General features: G+C 42.4%; 1 protein-coding gene across 4 annotated transcripts in view; it reads right to left on the minus strand.

The window, feature by feature from the left end:
- ZBTB40 (zinc finger and BTB domain containing 40) overlaps window positions 1-22,363 on the minus strand; it is a 77,432-nt gene that overhangs the window by 18,138 nt on the left and 36,931 nt on the right. For all 4 annotated transcript variants that reach the window (XM_008537082.2, XM_008537083.2, XM_008537084.2 and 1 more), the window contains 8 exons: window positions 19,001-19,777; window positions 18,410-18,543; window positions 9,135-9,327; window positions 8,384-8,526; window positions 4,541-4,733; window positions 2,635-2,771; window positions 1,796-1,997; window positions 1,289-1,422 (listed from right to left, as the gene is read on the minus strand). In XM_008537082.2, coding sequence (XP_008535304.1) covers window positions 1,289-1,422; window positions 1,796-1,997; window positions 2,635-2,771; window positions 4,541-4,733; window positions 8,384-8,526; window positions 9,135-9,327; window positions 18,410-18,543; window positions 19,001-19,706 — 1,842 coding nt within the window. In that variant the 5' untranslated portion in view covers window positions 19,707-19,777. The remainder of the gene's footprint in view (window positions 1-1,288; window positions 1,423-1,795; window positions 1,998-2,634; window positions 2,772-4,540; window positions 4,734-8,383; window positions 8,527-9,134; window positions 9,328-18,409; window positions 18,544-19,000; window positions 19,778-22,363) is intronic.

Raw genomic sequence — 22,363 nt, forward strand, 5'->3', positions numbered from 1 at the left:
CTTAATAATAAAAGCTAAGAAAACTATAGGATTTGGTTGTTGGCATTTCTATCCTGAAGATCAAGATAATTTTTCACGATATATCAATGTCTGGAGTAATTCTGCATGATCAGTGGCTTCACATTTTTAGATACTTAGATGTACCCTTTTAAACATCATTTTCTTTCATAAAGAAACAGCTTTTTAAAGGTTCAAACAGGGGCTTTAAAGAGGCCAAGAATATTATTTCAAAGCCGTCCTCTTTCAGAACATTAGAGCTATCAGCCGAAAGAGTCAGTACATGAGAAAATAAGGCTAAACCATCCAGAGATGGCCAAACGGAATTTTCACTTTCGAAGATATTTTACTTCTGCTCTTTTTAAGTCTATCTAAATAAACCTGATGTCTCTGGAGGCACGCATGAGACTAATTAGTGAGGCTAAGGCTGATCAACTGCAGAAGCCCCGTCTCTGAAGTACGAGGCACAGTGGAGAGTACAGCAGAACAATCTCTCCTCTGAAGCCGCAAAGAAGTGTGTGCCATCTTCTTCTCATCTCAGAGTCAGACTAAGGGGGCGCTGTCACCTGTGCAGACAGTTAGAAACCAGCCCTTCTGCACATCTTCTGTGCCTTACCTGGATCAAAAGGAGCTACAGGTAAGCGTGTAGTTTAACTCTATGTTCCTTTATAATTCTTCCCCGCTCAAGACACACATGATCCTGGACTGGACATCCATGAACGCCCCCCCAGTGCCCACCTGGTTTTTCTGGGATGCTGGCCACACTGTGAGAAGCATTACAGAAAATGAGTTGGCACTATTTGCTACCCCATATGGGCAAAAGCTTTGTTCTATCTATGTTTATCTTGGCTCTTTCTAGAAGCCAGACTAGTGCATGTAATAAGAGCAGTTTTACTTTCCTTTCTCTGAAAGCAGCTGCCTCTTAGAACGCGTTAGAGAGCAGCATCATGGTTCCCTCTGAGTTTACCCAGGTTCAGACAAATGGAGTACATCTAGGTTTGAGGCACATGAACCGGGCTTCAAATCTTGGCTTCATCTCTGACCAGATGGAGCATCCCAGACATGTCACTGAAGCCCTTGAGCCTGAGTTCCCTTATCTGTAAAAGTGTGGATGACATCGCCAGCCACTTAGAGCTGGGAGGGCTGCAAGAGCAAAAGAGTTATCGACTGTTAGCTCAGCAGGCCCGGTGCACAGCAGGAGCTCCAGAGAATCGGTTCCTCCCTCAGGAGCGAGACAGTCCCGGGCGTGGACTCCGTAAAACTCTCTGAAACAAAGTGTTCCCCACCACACCTCTCTCACGGTCTCCACCAGGCTCTCGTCCTCTGAGGCACAGCCCTTGAGTTCAGTCCTTTGCTGGATGGCCTCCAGGATCAGTTTGTGATGCCTCAGGACGGCTTCTAAGGCAGCACTTTGTGGGGTGGTCACTGAAAGAAAGAGGGATTGGAGACTCATTAATGAAACGATGAGCATTTCACTTCACCTTTTCTCAACTCAACTCTTCATAATGAGAATACACTTCACCTATCTTCTCTTGGGGGTGAGGGCTGGGGTTGGAAGTGAGGAAAATGGCAAATGGCACTGTAATCAGAGGATAATTATTAACGTAAGCTTAGAATACTTACTGCATATTTTATTTAAAAGGCTTTACACACTCCCATGTGCTTGAACAAAACGGTCAGTCCTTACTTCTGATGGTAGGGATGTGGAAGACTACCATAGGAGAGCACGTCTGTTTTCTGGCAAGACTGACAGTAATCTCTGGCAGGGGCAAAGCCATGACAGAGGTCAGTGACCTACCTGCTCGGAAGAAAGCATCGGCCCCAGGCTCCCTTCGTATTTCCTCCACGAGCAGGTTCAGTGGGCAGCTCTTTGCCTCCTGAGCCTCCAGCAGCAGTTGCCAAACGGCTGCTGCAGAGAGAGTCTGCTTCTCTAGAACTGCTGACACCAGGGAACTGAAACCGCCCGAACCAGAGTCACGCTGCACAAGCTTCTCCATGACCTTCAAGATGCAGCACAAACACACACGTGAGGGATTTTGCAGCCACTGGCCCGGCTGCGGAGTTCTAAGTCTGAGTTCTGGGTTACAGTGAACGTACTTCTGGGGAGGAGTTCTTCAACATCCTTCACCTCTCTCAACCTGAGAGGTTTTTATACATGACAAGGTTCTTCATTCTTCCTTGTCAATGCCTTTCCTTATTACTGCAGAAATTACAACTATCCTACTTGTCACTCTGCCTTAGAAATTGAGTTACCTTCTATTTCTCCTTCTCTACTGACCCTTTAGCATTTCTCAACATGGCTGTGTGTGTATATTTATACAAGATATGAATATATTTAGGGGGCTGGCTCCGTGGCCGAGTGGCTAAGTTCGCATACTCCGCTTGGGCAGCCTGGGGTTGCCAGTTCGGATCCTGGCGCAGACCTAGCACCACTCATCAAGCCATGCTTAGTGGTGTCCCACATGGAAGAACTAGAAGGACTTGCAACTATGATATACAACTATGTACTGGGGCTTTGGGGAGAAAAAAAATATATACATATATATAAAAAAAAATATATATATATATATGTATTCTTTTTTTTTTTTTTTTTTTGCTATTCTCTCATTTTACCCTCCCTCCCTCCGTCTCCCTTACCTCTCTGTCTCCAGAGGCTAAACTCTTCACACGTGGGATCATTTTTAGTAACATCTGGTTGTCAGTGAAAATCTCAGAAAGGTTTTCTTGATATCGTCTCAACAGCTCAGTCCCATAATCATCCGCACTTGCTTGGACTGTAAGGATATTAGCAAAACAATAACATTTGAAGCCGCCTTAGGGCTTCTCCTACAGAAGACGAGGGCTTACAGATGAGAGAGGCAGAGAGAGCAGCAAGAGCTCCATCTCATCTGCAGGGCAAGCTCAGCTCCTGGCTTGGGGCCTCGTACACATGTGTTCAGCTCTCCTGTGGTCTACACTTAATCACTGGTGCTTCAGGGTCACAAAACCACTAACACTTTGAAAGTTAGCGCCCAGTGGTAGACGCTAGCAATGGCTCAACAGGGGGGTAATTAGAAGGCTGCACTTGTAAGAGATGCAGACGCACAGATTCAAGGGGTGTGAGTCGGCAAGCCTGAGGTCAAGGATCCATGTGGCGCTCCAACACACACGCAGGCGTGAGTCGGGACTGTGGAGTGGAGCTGACCCACCATTCTGCTGTGTACATGCCCTCGGAGCCGATCTGTCAGGTACTCTTTTAAGAGATCATATTATTTGAAAGTAAAGAAAAATCAAAACTATCAGCCACTTCCTTTAGCTTTGCAGATATTTAAAAATTTATTCTCTTTGGCCCAGTAACTCCACTTCCGGGAATTTAACTTAAGAAATTATCTGAAGGCAAAAAAATCTATGTACAAAGATATCTGTCATAGCATAATTTTTGATGATGATGATGAAGATAACTAATATTTACTGAGTGCCTATTATGTGCTAGGCCCTGTGCTAAACGTTTCACGTGTATTATCTCATAGCCGCAAAAACGAACGTGACAGGTACCACTCTTATCCTCATCTCACAGAGGAGAGAATGAGGTTCAGAAAAGTTAAGCCACTTGCTCAGGTCACACAGCTACAGAAAGAGTCAGGATGCAAACCCAGACAGTGTTGACAGTCTTCACCATTATGCCACATGTGCCCCAAACAACGGCATGAGTCCTTATACATATACATCCTTATGATGGAAAACTACACAGCCTTCAAAAAATAGGATTATAGGGAGATTTTTGAAACGTGGAGGAGAACGTTTATGTGATACTGTTAAATGGGGGAAATTGTAAAGTTATAAAACATGGTAGGGTATCTCAACATTGAAAAATAATGTGATAAAATATGTCAGTGTGTTAATATTGATATAATTGAGCAGTAGGATTTTAGGTTATTTTCTTCTTTAATTTTTAAATTGTTCAAGTTTGTATAAATATATATTACTTTTATAAGCTAGAAAAAAAGTTCTCTGATTTCCCAAACATCCTTTTTCTGAAAACCATCTCAGCCTCCCATGCTCCGAGATGGGTGAGAACTGGCTAGAGTTGGGCTGTTTTCCTAAGGCACAGGATGTGCACTCATTTCCCCAAACTGAATGGACCCAGAAGTAGCTTTGGGGACTGCTGGAACCAAACAGCACTCCAATGGGAACGGGGAAATCAAGATCTGAGTGTCTGCTGCTCACGTTTGTCAACACGGCTCGTCAAAATCACGTGCTGTGTGAGCCTGTCTGCTCCTTAGGTGCTCGCAGTTGACAAGTGACAGCCCTGGGAAAGCCACTCTTAAACAAACCCTGAACCACAGGAACATCATGAGGGAGCTTCATGGACATGAGTAACTCAGATTTCAGATCTGAGCTCCAGAAATATTGAGAATCACTGGTTTGTTGCAGCCAGTTTCTGTTTTGCAATGGCATTTCTTAACATTGTCTTACACACCCAGCATGGAACCAAAAGGGTGTGTGAAGCTATAATTTTCCGTAGGAGGCTTTCCAGTCCAGAGAGTCCACAATTAACTAATACCTGTGGTGCTCGGCAAAGCGGCTAATTTCTGCAAATTCTCCAGCAGAAGGCCCAGGTTTGGGAATGTCATCTTCACAGCCTGAAGGAGTTTTACCAAACTCTCAGCAGCAAGGGTCTTCTCTTCAGACATCCTGTGCAACAAATTTTCTATTGTCTCCTTGGGTGTTCTGCCCTCACAGCAATCCAGAATCACCTGCAGTGGCAAGCAATCAACCAGACACCAGTTACTGGCAACTCTAAATGTACCTGACACACCACTGGAAAACCTAGCAAGATGGCATTACATGATGCCCTGTCTCCAGGTCCTCCTCTGCTGGTCTCTAGCGCTATTTTCATAGTCTCTTCCTTATTCTATTTCAATAAAATCCAAAACATTCTCCAGACAAACAGCTCTATGAAAATCTTTCTTTCTCAATTGCAGGTCTGAGTACATTCTTTGCCTTCAACAGTTTGCATTTTGTGAAGATATTCTTATACTAGGCCCATAGGACAGAGCAAGTGGCTTACGTCTAACCTGATTCCTTAGATTTAGTTCGTTCAGACACCAAGATTGAGAAACAGACTGGCAACTAATACACTTACAGTGTTCTTCAATCTCTGTTCAGTAAAGTACACGACAGTCATACAGACTGTAATTTCAGAGCAATTCTATTATTTTCCTTCCTTTTGTAATTTGCATAGCAACCTGAATACCCAGATAATTTATACATTAGTCTGTGGCCTCCAAAATAATAGCTTAAATGTGCATTTCTGGATTACTTTTCTTGTGGATTCTTTATTATCTACCCTTCTCATTCTCAACAGCCACATACATCAGCTCCAGCCATCATCCTACAATTCCACTCCCTTCTTCTTCCTTTGTGTGCTAGGGGATGTTCTGAGTCAAGAGGGCACAGGGCTTCAGCAAAAGGTTGAAAAATAAAACGTGACAGCTATTTTACAGATATTTTCCTATTACAATACAACTGTTTCTTAATGGATTACGACTCAATATGCTAACTCAGTTCTCATGAAGCTGATAATATGGGGGATTATTTTAATACACGTAATCTACAGATTCATAGTAACTGAATTTTGAGCTGTGCTTTGGGAAAATGCCAGCTCTCAGGAAAAACAGTCAAGCAGATAAGTCACGGTAGCATGCCAGAGGATGGCATTATCAAATTAACTCCCATTTTAAAATAATGAACTTAGCTAGAAAACCAAATTGGTTTTACATATATGAAAGAATGTATATATTATAAATCAAGTTGTCATATTCCTTGTCAGTACAGAACATAGTCATTCTCTGTTTAAGGTCTAATATATATTGGATTTCTACTAAATGAATCATAATTTAAAATTTAAGAGCTTTTATCTAAAAACCATACTGATTTCACTGCTACCTCTTGGTTCCTACGCAATAATCTGATACATAATGAGGCAGCCAGATACTGTAAAGAGTGGGTATGGGCTTCAAAGAAACACAGGGCTAGTTAGAACACAAGTTCTAAAATTTATTGCCTGTGTGACCTTAGGCAAGTTATTAATTCTTTGAACCTTATTTTCCTCATGTGCAAAAGAAGATAACAATATCAACTCTTGTGTAGTTGTTATGAGGATTCTATAAAATGAGGTTGTTTTTTGTAGAGTCTAACATAACTCCTAGGACAGACGTGATCTTTAAATGGCAGTGGTTCTTGATATTATCAGGAAGCAGTATGCACAGTGGTTACTGTACTCACATTAAGAGAACATACTTTGTTTAGAAGTCTGGCTTCCAGTTTGGCCCCAAGCAGCTGTGTCTTTGGGTGAGCTGCGTAACCTTCTCAAGCATCTGCTTCCTCATCTGTAAAGTCAGGGTACTATCCATGACTTAATAAACTTGCCGAGAGGGTAGCATTTAGCGATGTTTAAAGGGCCCTCGGCACACTGCTTGGCACACAGCAAGCGATAAATAAACGGCAGCTGTACTAAGTGCTACTTTTGTACCTGTTTCTAATCCTGAAGTAAGGACATTGCTATTTTCCACTTCTTACAGAACCAAAGGTGTGTATACACAAGGGCCATGCACCCCGACTAGCATCATTCCAGATGATGGCACAGTTCTAAAAGTTCTGAGTGCATGCTCCACATGCTGTCAAGGCGCTGTGGCTAGTCAATCAACATTCACCTCGACACTCCCGCTTTATTACTTTGCTTCAATTTGCGTGAGAAGGAGCAGCTTAATGAAGCTCTGGTGGAACCCCAATCCTAAGGAGTGCTTTTGTGATTTATAACTAATTTAAGTTCTTCTGCTTCAGCCCTTTCTGTCAAGTAAACTGAAAGTGACAGAAGAAAATGACAGTGGGTCTGTCTTGCTGCAGAAAATGAGGCTGAATTTGGGTTCTACCCATAAATGCTGTTTTACCAAGATAATGAAACAGTTCAAAGGACATGTTCAATCTAGCTAATAAAGAAGAGGTTTAAAAAAAAAAAAAAGGAGAGGTTCGAATGAGTAACCGAATGAAATCACTAACAGGGAGTCAGGTACCTCTAGACCTACGGCAACTTACTTTAACCGAGTGCCTGAAATTACACTTAATCTGAAGTCTAAGGAGAAAACAAGGGTGTAATCTTATTTTGTATATTATCTTTCTCTAAGAAGTTCAAAGGAGTTAAAATTTTAAAAACATAACTTGCAAAATATAATTCTGCGATTAACGATTGTTCCCATTTTATACGAAAAAATAGCAGTATATGATCGCTGAGAAAGAGAAATCCAGGATCCAGTCATCACTCGGGACCCAGTGCATAGCCATTGCACCAGTTGTTTCTAAACAATTTCTCTCTTGAACATTTAAACCACTTCTCACAGTTTTAAGAACTGATGCCACAAAAGTTCTATCTGTCCCTACTCCTCCCTTCCAGATATAAAAATATTTTTAGCACAAAGTTGAAATCAATAACAGCTACAAACACAGTTATCTAGTTGACTTGAGAAGTCATGCCAGCAGTTTTACGAGGATTTTAGTAGCTGGCTGGTGGGAGAGTAAATTGGTACAACCTTCCTGAAGGACACTTTGGCAGTGTATACCAACCACTTGAGAATTTTTACACTCTCGATTCCCAAGCTCCTCTTCCTAGAAATTATTCTAAGGAAATAATTTGAGAAGTATGCAAAGATTTCAGTGCAAGGATGTTCTCTGCAACATCACTTACAATAGCAAAATATTGGAAAAGCAAAATATTGGAAACAAATACCCCAAAATAAAGAATTAATGAATTAGGGCACATCCATTAGACAGAATACAATACAGCTACCAAAATGCATACTGTAGGTATGGAACTGTATTCACAAGATATTAAATAAAAAAAACAAAGTTACAAAACTGGATGATAACCCCATCTCTGGATGATTCCAATCAGAAAGACTGGGAGCACACGCTCTAAAATGTCAGCAGTGATCATCTCTGAGTGGGGAGATGATGAGAGATTTGAATTTTTTTTCTGTTTGTTTTCCCAGTTTTCTACAGATGAACAGTGCTATCATTTCTGTAAAGAGGAAAAGTGTCATAATAATTACAAATGTGGCCAAACACTTTAATTCCTGGGGAACCGTTTTATACTAAAAACTCATCGAGTCGGAGTGGGAATATCCATCCATCCATGCATCTAAACATCAGGGTGCAGCTGCAATGTGCAAGGCCGCAGTGAGCTGCCACAAGGGATACAAAGAGGCGTGCATCCAGATCTGAACTTCAAGGGGCTTACTACGTAGTACACACAAAAATACCGCAAGGTAAAAAGTGCTGTGTGCCACAAAAGAGGTTTAAGAAAGGGCTATCTGAATTCAGAGGGGAGGAAGATACTCCACACAGTTACCCTTTTCTCAGGGCCAGGCAGGAATTCCTCCTTGGCTGTTTCCAGGAACTCCACAATAGGTCTCAGCTGTGTTACACACTGGATCAGGTCCTCTTTGTGTTCCAGCAACAGAACAGACAAGGTCTTTCCCTCCTCCGTGCTCCCTGGGGGAGGAAGAGGTAGAGACGCACAAGAGCAGCGAGTCAACTTGAAGAAAATGACAGCATGGTTTGTCAGGAGAGATCTAACAGAATAGTAAAGTGATTCTCAGCCGATGCTGAGCACCCGAATGCAGAATCTCTTTTTGGAGAGAAAAATACTTTATTATTCTGTTTAAACTCTATGAAAGGAAAAATGTTTCATTTATCTGTCGAAACACAAAGCTGCAGAGCCAGCCAGAGGTTAACTTCTGGTTGGCAAGGCCACTGCTTTGTACCTAACCCAAATGAGAGAAACTTCAGCCTTTAAGTGCTGTCGGCGAACCAGCTCACCCTGGGCACTCAGCACATCGATTTGGATGGGTGGCTTTTTGAAGGGCAGGAGAACATTGATTCCAACTGCAAGATGTCAGACTAGTTAACTAGGGGATAGAAATGGAGATTCAAATTTAGTTTGTATGTATTTAACACGCAGCTTCTGGCATTACATGTAGAATTTATGCGAAAATCACTTAACAATAACCAAGCCACTGAAGACATGTATGGCTGGAGCCAACCTTACAGCATCTTCCCAGAACAAAGCTCAGTGACTCGGGGGACAGGCTTCCTCCTACCTTTTGGCCGCACTGCTTCTACATCCTCCGGCTTGCTGTCTAACAGCGCTGTCTTTACTGCAGGGTTAGAATCTTGGTACAGCCTCAACAGGGACACGACAGTCTGAACATCCAGGCTCTCATCTCTTACTTTATCCAGGATTCTCTGGAATGCTGCATGTCCTTCTTCACCCTCAAGACATCCCATTATGGTCTGTGGAACACAAGTACCCAGAAAAAGAGATTAGCCAGCCACAAGAACCCCACGCTCCTTGGATTTGGCAAGGAAGGCCCTCAACAGTTGGATCCCCACGTACCGGACCTTTTCTGTGGCATCTGGCCTTACTATTGCCTCTGCATCACAACCCTCGGACTTCACAACACTGAAGCATTCTGGATAAACACTCATCATTCTGGCCACTCTTTTCCAGCCTTCCTTACTGGTTCTTCTTCCAAATCCATAACCATAAGCCATACCTAAGACTGGTCTCAACTCTTTATTTTTCTCACTTTAATCTCTCCCTTTGAAAAGCTCTCCCGTGTATAGCTTTAACTGTCACCTTTACGCAGATAACCCTGAAAGCCAGCTCTCTAATCCTAAGCTTTCCATTTAAATCTAGAACCATAGTTTCTGCTAGATCTGCCTGACCCTCCCGAGGTCTCGGCACCACACATCTAAAACAGAGCTTGCCATCTCGACTCTTCCAAACCTAGAGTACTAAAATATCAACTCCAGGGGTGAAATAAACAAAATTAACATCTCTCACACAAATGGGAGGAGGGCCAATTGGAAGGCAGGATTAATATTTCTATTTTAGCAATAATGAATTTATTTGAAAAAAATCTGGAACCAAAACTTCATTTCACGTGTATAATCTTTATGTTTCTATTTAGCAAAACTAGCACCTACCTTTGATGCTTTTTAGTGCTGATACCATAAAAGAAAATAGGGTTTTCTCACAAAAGTCCAAAGAGAGCAAAAAGTTAGGGTTTTCTATACACACACATGACACGGAAGGATTTCATGAATATCTACACTTGCAAAGTTCAGTCAGACAATTATAAATTCTGGTAGTGATTATATATTTAAAATCTCTGTTTAGAGAGATTTTGTCTCTCTCCCCTCCTCCCAGATAAACAGGAATTATAAGTGAGTTAGACTCGGTGTTTCTTGGCTTTGCTTTAGCTTGTTTCCTGATCACAGAATGGCTCTATAAAGCTAAATTAAAATAAAAAAAGGGGTCCTATGTTTTATGGTCATCTACAGAAGTAAACTTAGATGAAACACAGCTTAGTAATCCACATTAAGATTATACTGGAATAAGTAACTTCCATGAACCTAAACTAACTCTTCTCATTTCTATTTTAAAAATAATAAACAAATGAGATAGACATCAGTTGATGCTTAATCCCTTTTGGCCCCATCTATCCAACATTTCATGCTTTTGTTAGTTGGCCTGAAATTCCTTTAGAAGGCCTTTTCCCAGACAGCAGTGGGGACCTGAGGTAGGCAGCATCTGAAATGGTTCCCAATACCCCTGCCTCCAGGCATCCATGCCCTAGGGCTGAACCTGTGCCCTGCGCTTCTAAGGAAGAACATATGGCAAAAGTAATGGGATGCTACTTCTGAGGCTAGGTTACTGTGACTTCCACCTTACCTATACAGACACTCCCTCCCTCTGTCTTTGCTCTGGATGCAAGCTGCCACGTTCTGAGCTGCCCTACAGAGAGGCCCACGTGGCAAGGAGCTGACATCTCCAGCCAACAGCCACGTGAGTGAGCTCAGAAAGAGGCACTCCCCGCTGCTGAGCTTTGAGATGTCTGCAGCCCTGGCTGACTCCCTGGCGGCAGCCCTGTGAGTCCTGAGCCAGGGACTCAGTTAAGTATATCTAGACTCCTGATCCACAGCAACCAGGAGGTAATAAACATCTGCTCTTTTAACCTGTGAAATTTTAGAGTAACTTGTTACAGAGCAATAGATAACTAATACAGCCCTACTCATTGCTAATGCCCTTAATAAACATGTTTCTTCCTCTTTATTTTCCCTTTCCTTCCATCCTTTCTTTCTTATGCATCTTAACTGATACAGCATATAGCTATCTCATTCTATCCTAGGCCAGCGTTTTTTCACCCGAAGCTCTCTGAATATCCCAAATCTACCTCTCTCCGTATCCAATTTGTCTGGTATTATCATTTGAGCCAGTGGGGAAGAGAAGCTCTCATCAATGGTGGCATCTGATGCGCTTCTCATTATCCTCTCTGCTGTCTCCTCCTCTGCAGAACTGCTCAGCAGTGAAATTAAAACATTTGTTAACTTCATTGCTCAGCAGTGACGCTAGGGTGACCATCTGGGAAGAGAAGCAGGGGTGGGCTGATGACAGGGCCAGGAGGGAGCAGTCAGCTGCCTGGACAGCCCTGCTCTCTGCTCTTTCTTCCAGAACCTACTGGGGACCTGCACCAGAGCCAGTCTTGTAACTGCTAATCCATCAGCCTCCTAAACTGCCTGGGGCTCCACAGAGGAGTGAGCCCTTTTCTGAAATAGTGTATCTGCCTGAACAGAAGGGTGTCGCATATTGCTACAGGCTGGGGTTCATTGATTGCTACTATGTAAGAGAACTCCAAGAGATGAACCAAAACAGAGTTGTGTTCTTTAACCACACATCTGGAACTCCTGTGATTCTCAGACTTAAAGGTACTTCAATAAATTCATAGCAATTCACGGTCACACGTGTAATCAAAGTACTTTTATCCGAGTGAAATATAGGTCAATACATTTAAAGATGGGACAGTTTCGTTTCCCTCTATTATGTGTGAAAAGTCATTTAATCTCTCCCTTACACTCAGGTCTTTGAACTGAATTTACTCATTTTCCCAACTGTTTGCCTACTGCCTTCGGATATGCTTAAGTTACACTGTATTCTTGTTCGCTCGTGGCTCCCCTGAACGCCAAGGGCCAGACAAAGGCAGTAATGATACAAACCATGACAGCTCAACACCGTCCCAGACACTGCGCATCCACTTCATGCCTCACATCAGTCCTCGGAGGCATTTCTACGACTCCTTAAATGAGAGTCACAGGGGCCGGCCCGGTGACGCAGCGGTTAAGTGTGCACGTTCCGCTTTGGTGGCCCAGGGTTCGCCAGTTCGGATCCTGGGTGTGGACATGGCACTGCTTGTCAAGCCATGCTGTGCTAGGCGTCCCACGGATAAAGTAGAGGAAGATCGGCACGGATGTTAGCTCAGGGCCAGTCTTCCTCAGCAAAAAGAGGAGGATTGGCAGCAGACGTTAGCTCTGGGCTACTCTTCCTCAAAAAAATTTAAAAAAATTTAAAAATAAAATAAGGTAAAAAATGAGAGTGACAGAGGTGAGGTAAGTTGCCCAAGGTTGCATGGCTAGTAAGCAGAGCACCCTGGATGAAACACTGAGCTCATTCCACTGGCCTGGCACCCCTTTCACGCAGTTCCATCACCCAGATTTTGAGTGTAACCAAATCCATTTACACTGGATTCTACTGGACTTACTAGAATCAAGATCACTTTGAATACTGGGTAGTATCTAGACAATCTGTAGCATTCTTCTTGGTGTTAATGATTAGTATAGAGTCTGGTACACAGTAGGTCCTTAATAAATGTTTGTTTAACTGAATGAAATTCCCTTCCCATAAAACCACTAGCCCTTCTATCTATGGCTGCGTATCTTAGACTTAATAATTAGCAGAGAGGAGATGTGGAAAAACAACTTATTTTCATCTCTCATAGACCTGTAAAATGAATCCTGCTAACTCTCCCCTCAAGAGGGTTATCCTCCACTGGCAGTAAACACAGACCTGTGCTTCTCCACGAAGCTCCTAAGGAGTGACACGTTGGAAACATCAGACTCACATAAGAGAAGGGACTTGTTTGCCTTTGAAACAAAGTTGAAGGGGAAAAAAATGCTACTAGGTCTTCATCTTTGGGAGTCTTCCTAGAACTTTAGGTGAAAAGTAGATCAAACAGCAAAGAAATCAATAGTGGAAAAAGTTATCTGCTTATTCTAGTCAAAGACTCACTTTGCTATATACACAATTAATTAAAAGCAGAGACATGGCCAGGAATAAAGAAAGAAGACAATTAAAAGTTCTAGCATAAAAGCTGAAAAAAGTATGAGTTTGCATTTAAATACAGGTTTTACTCAGCTCAGCCAGAAAGCCTCTTCGGTCAGTATCTGCTTTTTCTAATGGGTAGGGGATATCACGCTGAGAGGGACAGGCAGAAGACACTTTCCCATGCCAGCACCCAGGAGACTTCTCTTTAATCAGTTTTGGCTTGGGTTTCACACAATTCAAGCAGCCCAGCCTCTTCCCATGTTGCTGCAATCACTGTTCAGGGAATGGCTTTGCCACCTTTCATCATTTATCTCAGAAAATAAAATAATCAGGATACTGGTTCACGGTGTCCTCCCTAAATTCAATCCGGTCCAGTTGCACACTCCTTTTCAGAAAAGGGAGAGGCTGGTCCCTCTCAACCAGCACATCACTCACAAGCCTTAGAGAGCCTCAAAATTACATATCTAAGGGTACATTATTTTTACTGTGAAGCTGTCTCAAGTTACGTTATGATGATTAACCAAATAATAACAACAGCAAAAAACATTCAAAGCTCTCTGGGAGCTAAAAAATGTATAAACAGAAAGACAACAACAAACAAACAAAAAACTCGATACAAACTTTCTGATTGGAGCTGAAATGCAGACTGACATTCCAAATGAACAGTTCCTAAATGCTCTCCACACTGAGGTCTTTGGTGATTCCCGTAGTTTGGTGACTCCTGTGCACGCCTCCCCCAGAATTACACATGTGCCAGGGTTTCTTTGCTGTCATGACATTCTGTAAGGATAGGGATCTAGTCTAACTTATGTTTATTTTCCTAGCAGACAGCTCAATGCCTAGCACATACCTGTTGCTCAGTAAATATTTGTGAATCCAGGGGAAAGCAAAGAGTAACACTTGGAAAAATGGGTATTCAGTGGCCCCTCAAAACATTGAGAGTTCTCAGCACAGACACTGTGGCATCTGCCATCACACATTAAGCATTTTGTAAGCCATCAACTTCCTCACCAGTGCTTCTCAAAATGTGGTCTCGAGATCCCAAAACAGTAGTCCATGGGGAACTTGTTAAAGATGGAGATTCCCAAGCTCTATCATAGCCTAAGAATCAGACTTTCTGGAAATGTGGTCTGGAGGTGTACATTTTAACAAGTGCGCCAGACGACTTTTATATATACTGAACCATTGTTCTAGAACCTGATGCCTTTGTACAAGACACTACACCTGCAGTTCAAGAAACTATTTCCCATCTATGGACAGCTAATCTTTGCCAAAGAAGCCAAGAACATACAATGGAGAAAGGAAAGCCTCTTCAATAAATGGTGCTGGAGAAACTGGACAGCCACACGCAAAAGAATGAAAGTAGACCATTATCTTTCCCCATACACAAAAATAGACTCAAAATGGACCAAAGACTTGAAGGTAAGACCTGAAACCATAAAACTTCTGGAAGAGAATATAGGCAGTACACTCTGACATCAGACTTAAAAGGATCTTTTTGAATACCATGTCTTCTCAGACAAGGGAAACAAAAGAAAAAATAAACAAGTGAGACTCCATCAGACTCAAAAGCTTCTGGAAGGCAAAAGAAACCAAGATAAAAATGAAAAAACAAACAACTGGGAGAAAATATTTGCAAATCATATATCCGATAAGGGGTTAATCTCCATAATACATGAAGAGTTCACACAAATGAACTACAAAGAAACAAACAACCCAATCAAAAAGTGGGCAGAAGATATGACCAGACATTTTTCCAAAGAAGATACACAGATGGCCAATAGGCACATGAAAAGATGCTCAACACCACTAATCATCAGGGAAATGCAAATCAAAACTACACTTAGATATCATCTTACGCCCATTAGAATGGCTATAATCACCAAGACAAACAATAATAAATGTTGGAGAGGTTGTGGAAAAAAAATGGAACCTTCATCCACTGCTGGTGGGAATGCAAACTGGGACAGCCACTGTGGAAAACAGTATGGAGATGTCTCAAAAAATTAAAACTAGAAATACTATTTGACCCAGCTATCTCATTACTGGGTACTTACCCAAAGAACTTAAAATCAACAATTCAAAGAGACTTATGCACTTCTATGTTCACTGCAGCATTATTCACAATAGTCGAGATGTGGAAGCAACCCAAATGCCCACTAACTGATGACTGGATAAAGAAGATGTGGTGTATATATATACAATGGAATACTACTCAGCCATAAAAAAGATAAAATCATCCCATTCACAACCACATGGATGGACCCTGAGGGCATCATGTTAAGTGAAATAACCCAGACAGAGAAAGACAGACACCATATGATCTCATATGTAGAATACAAACAAACTTATGGACAGAGAATAAATTAGTGGTTACTGGGGGAAGGGGGTTGGAGGGTGGGCACAAGGGGTGAAGGGGCATACTTATATGGTATATGACAAACAATAATGTACAAATGAAATCTCACTACGGTATCAGCCATTATGACCACAATAAAAAAAAGAGAAGCTATTTCCAAGTGGATAATATACCTATTTGAAAGCACGACTTGCAAATTAAGCTTCAAGTAACAGCAAACCATCTCACATGTCAGAGTAAACGACCATGGCACTAAGATATTAAGTGAAAAACGGGTTTCAAGGTCAACCAAGTCTAAAAATACTGAGTTAATGTATAAACAAATAGCAGTCATCACCTCTGAGCTCCTTCTGTGTGCCTGGCATTTTAGCATGAGTTTTACATAAATAATCTTAATTTCACAATGATCCTATCACATAGGTGATAACATCCTCAAATTCTACAGATTAGGAAACTATGGCTTACAGAGACTAAGCTGCCATGGTCACAACACCAGTAAATGGTAGAGAGGATAAATAAACTGTATATCCATATGATGGAACACTGCTCAGCAATAAAAAGGAATGAACACGCAACAACACGGATGAACCTCAGAATAATTATGCCGAATGAAAGAAGCCAGACCAAAAAGCACTCAGACTATATGACTCCATTCACATAATACTCTAGAAAATGCAAATTAACCTACAGAGATGGAAGCAGCTCAGTGTCACCAGGGTATGGGTGAGTGGAAAGGGGAGGACAGAGGGATTACAAAGGGATGCGAAGAAACTTTCAGAGGTGACAGATATGTTCACCATCTTGATTGTGGTGATGGTTTCAGAACTTATCAAACTGTATGCTTTAAATATGTATGGTTTACTGTATGTCAACCATACCTCAATAAACACATCTAAAAGAAAGTAAGAAAGAGAGAGAAGCACAGAGCCTAAGGACAAAGTAGTACCTCCCCAACTCTACATTTAATTTAATTTAATCTTATGTTCTTAAAGGATCTTTTCCCTTTTTCTTTCAGGAGCTGAAAGACTTATTATGGACTATAACAGAATCATTTTAAATACAGCCACCAAGGGATTTCTAGAGCTCTCACTCTGACCTCTAAAACTGAGGAAGAAACAACATAAGCCTCTAATGGTCACCAACAGTAACCAATATTCTTTCACAGTACTATTAATGTTTATTGTCATCAAAAGATTAGAACAAGAATTGGGGGGGGCAATAAATGCTGAATGAATCCACGTACAGCAAACATTTCTGGAGCACCTGTTATGTGCCAGACAGTTTTAGGTACCTGTGATAGAAAAAAAGCGCATCAGATACAGTTCAAGTGAGCACAGAGGTGACACTAGTAATTTGAGAATCGCTGATCTAAGGAGTGATGTTGCTCCTCTGTAACCACAGTTAAGTGGAGAGGAAGTGTTAAGAGAGAAAATGAAGGGGTGTGTCTACAAGCTATGAAGGTAACAAACTAGTGACAAAAATGATGGATTGAACAGTTAAGAGAACATCCAAGTGCAAAAATATAAAACGATAATGTCCTTCAGCATACTTCGTACAAAGAGTACCAAGGATTTACAACTTGAAACCTCCCTAAGAGTCATCAGGGTTAAGCCAGTCTTGTAAATAGCTTATCTCTCAAGAAAACAATTTATAACCAACTGTCGATTAACCACGGTAAAATAAATACTTGACCTTGAATTTGTTTTTAAAAAAGTAACTTGCTATGAATCAGGGAAACATTTAAATAGTAGAAGGCATTTATTGCTTGGATTCACAATAACTACCGGACACTAAATTGCCTACAGCAACACGGGAGACCTCCCCACACCACCGACCCGGCGGAGGAGCAGGCCTGCGGAGCCCGTGCCCTCTCGCCTCAGAGCGGGAGGCAGGGCTGGGAGAAAGGGGACACAGGGGAGTTCCAGGGTGGCTGTGGAGTCCGTCCTGCCGGGTCAACTGTGAGGAATCAGGCGGTGAGAGAGCCCACAGTGGGGGATGTGTTTCACTGAGACATTGAAAAAAAAGAAAAAGTCAGCTAAGAAATAGAGCATGAGAACCATTCGGCAGCTTTCTGTCAGGCAAGTCCTAAACATGTATACACGCAGCATACGCACGTATCATTTTTACCCTGTCGGGAGGCAGCAAAACTCAAATGTGTAAAAGAACAGCTCTAAGGTCAGAATGTTCAGGTTTGAATTCTCGCTCAGAGTCTTTGAGCTCTGTGACCCTTGCCAAGTTACATCACCTCTTTGAGGCGTCTTCTCACCCATAAAATAGGGCTAAAAATAGTAAAATAGTATCCACCTCAGTGATTTCTGTGAAGACCACATGAGATAGATCTACCAAGCGTAGCACAGTAAGTATTCAATAAATGCTCACTATTACTGTTTTTATATCTGAAAATGGCCACTGTATTCTTAAACACTGGATGTAATTTACTATGAAAGTTTATATTAAATCCCTTTTGTGCCACATTTTGAGTATTTGTTGTTGTTTTGTTTTGTTTTTGTTTTTATTAATCTCTGATTTGAGGTTATCCCTTACTACTTTCTGCCTCGTTTTACCCTTGAAGAATCAGGAGAGAATGGTATGATCAGTTAAATATCCTGGATCAAAACTGGCTGCAAGCTGGGATTCACCTAGTGATCAAAATATAACTTCGTTTTGAAAGTTTCGTGTCTAGTACTTTTGCAAGACTGTCTTTTAGGGAATACATGTCAAAGAAAATATTGAAGTTTGAAAAAATTGAGACCCTGGGGTATTCTGCATTTTCATATTTCTGCCCCGTATGGGAAGCTGATCAGGTACCTAGAACATTAAACTAGCAAACAAATAAAGCTCACGGTTCCTACCTCCTTCTGTGCACCTTTAATTTCTGAACATTCTTCTAGTCTTTTTAAGACATCATGGGTAATCAAGAGTGCGTCTGAGAAGATATTTTCATTTTCTAGAAGAAAATTCAACTGGTAGTGTTTCTTCTCATACTCTGAATGTAAAACAAAAACAAAAAGACAATCAGTGATTCATTCCTTGAAATGATTTTAAAAGTTCAAGCTGAGAAACTTTAAGTCACATACTGCCTTTCTAACTGGTATCTAGCACAGCAGTTATGAGTAATGGAAAACAGCATCTCTAACAGCTCCCTCCCCCTTTGCGCCACTCTCATCCTGGTTACAGTAATGGGTAAGTATCAAAAACGGTACATCGTTACTTCAATACTGCTTTCTTGCTCTGTAGTTCACCTTCAGACTCCAAACACTCAACAACACAGACACTTTCAACAGAAGATGCCCCAGTAGGAGTATGGCATTAGATTCTGGTTTCCTATCTAACAGCGGTCTTTGGTAAATTTATCAATGAAACAAAACATTCATAAAGATCACTGAATCCAGTCACTGACAACAGAAGGACAGATTACAAAACAACCACTAAACGAATGTTACCTGGTTCTGGGCGTGTCTCCTTTGCCTCACTAAAGCCTTGTACAACAGGGCAGGGGGAACAAACTCGAGCTGCATGCGGAGTCTCCACTGGGGTGTCTGCAGTCCCCTGAAGCTCCTGGGCAGTGGAAGGACCCACACTCATCTCTTGGGCAACCGTATGGACTGCTTCCTCAGTCTCCTCAGTCTCGGCCTTCACAGGGCCCCCTGGAGGGGTAGAAACCTCCAAGGAGGAATGAGGCTCTCCAGCACCCTCAGAGGAAAGGATTTCTACTTCTGGCTTCTCCAATTCCTTCCTGAAGGACTCTGAGGCTGGTACTGAGACATCACTCACCACCTGCCCCTGAACAGAGCAGTTTACAAGGCTGCTCAGAAGATTTTTACAACTAACAGCCACATCAAACATCTGTAGGCTGTCGGCTAAAGAGATGATTTTGGAGAAGTTGTACTTGCCCACAGGTAGTTTGCCAGTGTACATCATTTCTAACAAGAGGGCAAACTCCTCAGGGCTCACCACAGATGCATCGATGGAGATGGTGTCTGTGTTGTCCAGCAGGGTTTTGAAGAGGAGGCTGGCAGCAGCCAGGACCAGTTTGTGGGCCTTGAAGTAAATGGTACCAATGGAAATGGTGCAGTCACAGAACTGCTGCTCCTTGCACAGAGTGTAGAGCTGCTGCAGCAGCTGCCGGCTATAGTTGGGGAGCTCCATCACAGCAGCTCGGCCCAAGGGCTTCTCTCCCTCTCTTCCAGAATCCACTTTGTGATGATCAGTACTAGATTCTAGAGAAATCCGAAAAATGTCATGTTAACACTTCACAAGCACATAGGGAAATGCCTTGAATATTAAAACAAACAAATAAAAAGGCAATTCACTCATTCATTCAACAACTGCTGGTCAGTAGGGAGGGGCACAGTGCCAGGTATACTAAATTAACAGTCATGATAACTGTCACGTGTTTAACCACAGTCACGTGCCGCATAACAACGTTTCAGTCAACAACAGATGGCATATACGATAGTGGTCCCATAGATTAGTACCATAGAGCCTGGGTGCGTAGTAGGCTACACCGTGTAGGTTTGTGTAAGTACACTCTATGACGTTTCCACAACGATGAATCACCTAACAATACATTTCTCAGACTGTCTCCCCATCATTAAGCGATGCATGACTGTACATGAATGGGACTGTGCTTAGTGTTACATCTGGATGATCTCATTTGATCCTCACAATGGCTCATGGAAGATACGAGATCCTCCCCATTTCACAGATGAGACTGAAGCTCAGAAGGACTGAGAGAACGAGCCTAAGCAAAAAGAGCCACTAAATGACATGCCCATTTTATCTCACTGATTTCAAGGCTGTAAGTAACTACACTGCTGTATGCGTTCTTGCTTCCAACGAGTTTTCAGCCAACTGAAGGAGAGAAATACATAAACAGAGACTTACAATACAAGGTCCTCATCTTATTCGACCTTTCTGCAACACTGGACACGGGTCATCATTCCCTCCCTCTCGAAATGCATTTTTCACTTGCTCTTGCTCTCTCTGGTTCTCAGACTACCTCACTAGCCATGCCTTCTCAGTTTCCTTTGCTGGGTCCTCTGCATCACTTTTGCCTCTAAGGTTTGGAATGCTCCAGCACTCAGTCATCTCACCTTTTATCTTCTCTCATCTCCTCCATACCTTTGAAATATCAACTAATGCTGACGGCTTTCAGATTTCTACCTCCAGCTCACACCTCTCCTCTGAACTCCAGATGCACACCTCTGACTACCTACTCAATATCTCCAATTGCAGGCCTGATAGGTTTCTTAAACTTATATCCAAAACTCTCCTGCTGTCTTGCCCACTTCACAGCAATTCTGTCTTCTAGTTGTTCAGACCAAAAACCTGGAAGTCATCCTTGACTCCTATTTTTTTCTTATACCCCGTATCCAATCCTTTCTAAATTCTGTTGGCTCTACCTTCAAAATATATCGCAAATCCAATCACTTATAACCACCTCCACAGGCTCTCCTCTGGTCAGTCCAAGCCACCATTGCCTTTTATCTGCATTACTGCAACAACCCCCTAACTGGTCTCCCGGCCTCCACCCCTTGCCCGCATCACCTCTACCCTATCCTAGCTTCAACCGAGTAGTCCGAGCGATCTTTTCAGCACACAGCCAGAGCTTGTCATTTCTTTGCACAAAAGCCTCCCTGGTTTCTGGTCTCAGAGTAAACCCAAAAGCCAGAATTCTTATAATGGCCTACAACCCCTTCGTGACCTGGCTGCCACGAGCTCTCTAAGCTCATCTTCTCCCATTCCCCCTCACCCATTCTGCTGTAAGCACGCTGCCTTCCTGCTGATCCTGGCACCCACCAAGCACACTCACTACAAGGTTTCTTTGCATATGTGCACAGCGCGCTCCCCCACTCCCATCAGATCTCTGCTCGAAGGCCAGATTATCAGTGAGGCCTTCCCTGACCATGTTCTGTAAATAGCAACCTTCTCTCCAACCTCAGAAGATTCCATCCCTCTTACTCTTCATCACAGCATTATCATCTACTGACATGTATTTTTCCTTGTTTATTACGTATCTCCCTTCACTAGAACATAAGCTCCACTAGGGAGGAAACTTTTCTATCATCTGTTGTATCCTAGTGCTTAAATTTCTGACTGACACAGATACTGTTGGTTAGTTGGTTGAATGAGTAAATGAATGGAAGGAAATGTAATGATAGAGATTTGCTCCTAGAAACCCAGTTTAGGGAACAGGGGTGTCCAGGAGTTAGAGTAAGGTTTTGAGGAGGAGCTAAGAGCTGACCTGTCTTAATAAATGAGCAGACACTGATGAGGTGAAGAGAGTGGCAGAAAAGAGGCATTCCAAGCAGGGAAGGCTGCAGGAGGCACACAGATAAGAAAGCATCCCGTAGTGGTGGGGAGGAGAATTCGGAGGTGGGACTGCACACAGTACAGGAGAGGGAGTGTCGGCAGACGAATCTGGAGAGGCAGGCAGGGTTCTGGCCACACAGACACACACGGGCTGTGCTTAGGAGCTCAGATTTATCCCAGAGGCAATGAGGAGCCTCTGAAGGGTGTAAAGGGCTTTAAGCAGGAAAGTTTCATGGCTAGACATGCATTTTAAATGTATCATCTAAGTGACATTGGTACAGAATTTGAGGGGGAGGATGCTAGAGACAGGCTCTATTTTTGCAGTAGTTCAGGAAAAAATCAATGAGGGCTGCGCTCAGGAGAAGTAGTAATAGAAGAGACAGGAAGACACAGCCAAAAATATTTAGAAAGTGTAACTGTCATGATTTAGGGTATGAATGGCTGTGAGGGAAGAGAAAGACAACTCCCAGGTTCCTGGTTTGGTGAGTGGG

This window comes from Equus przewalskii, chromosome 2 (assembly GCF_037783145.1).
Source record: "Equus przewalskii isolate Varuska chromosome 2, EquPr2, whole genome shotgun sequence".
Taxonomy (NCBI): Eukaryota; Metazoa; Chordata; class Mammalia; order Perissodactyla; family Equidae; genus Equus; species Equus przewalskii.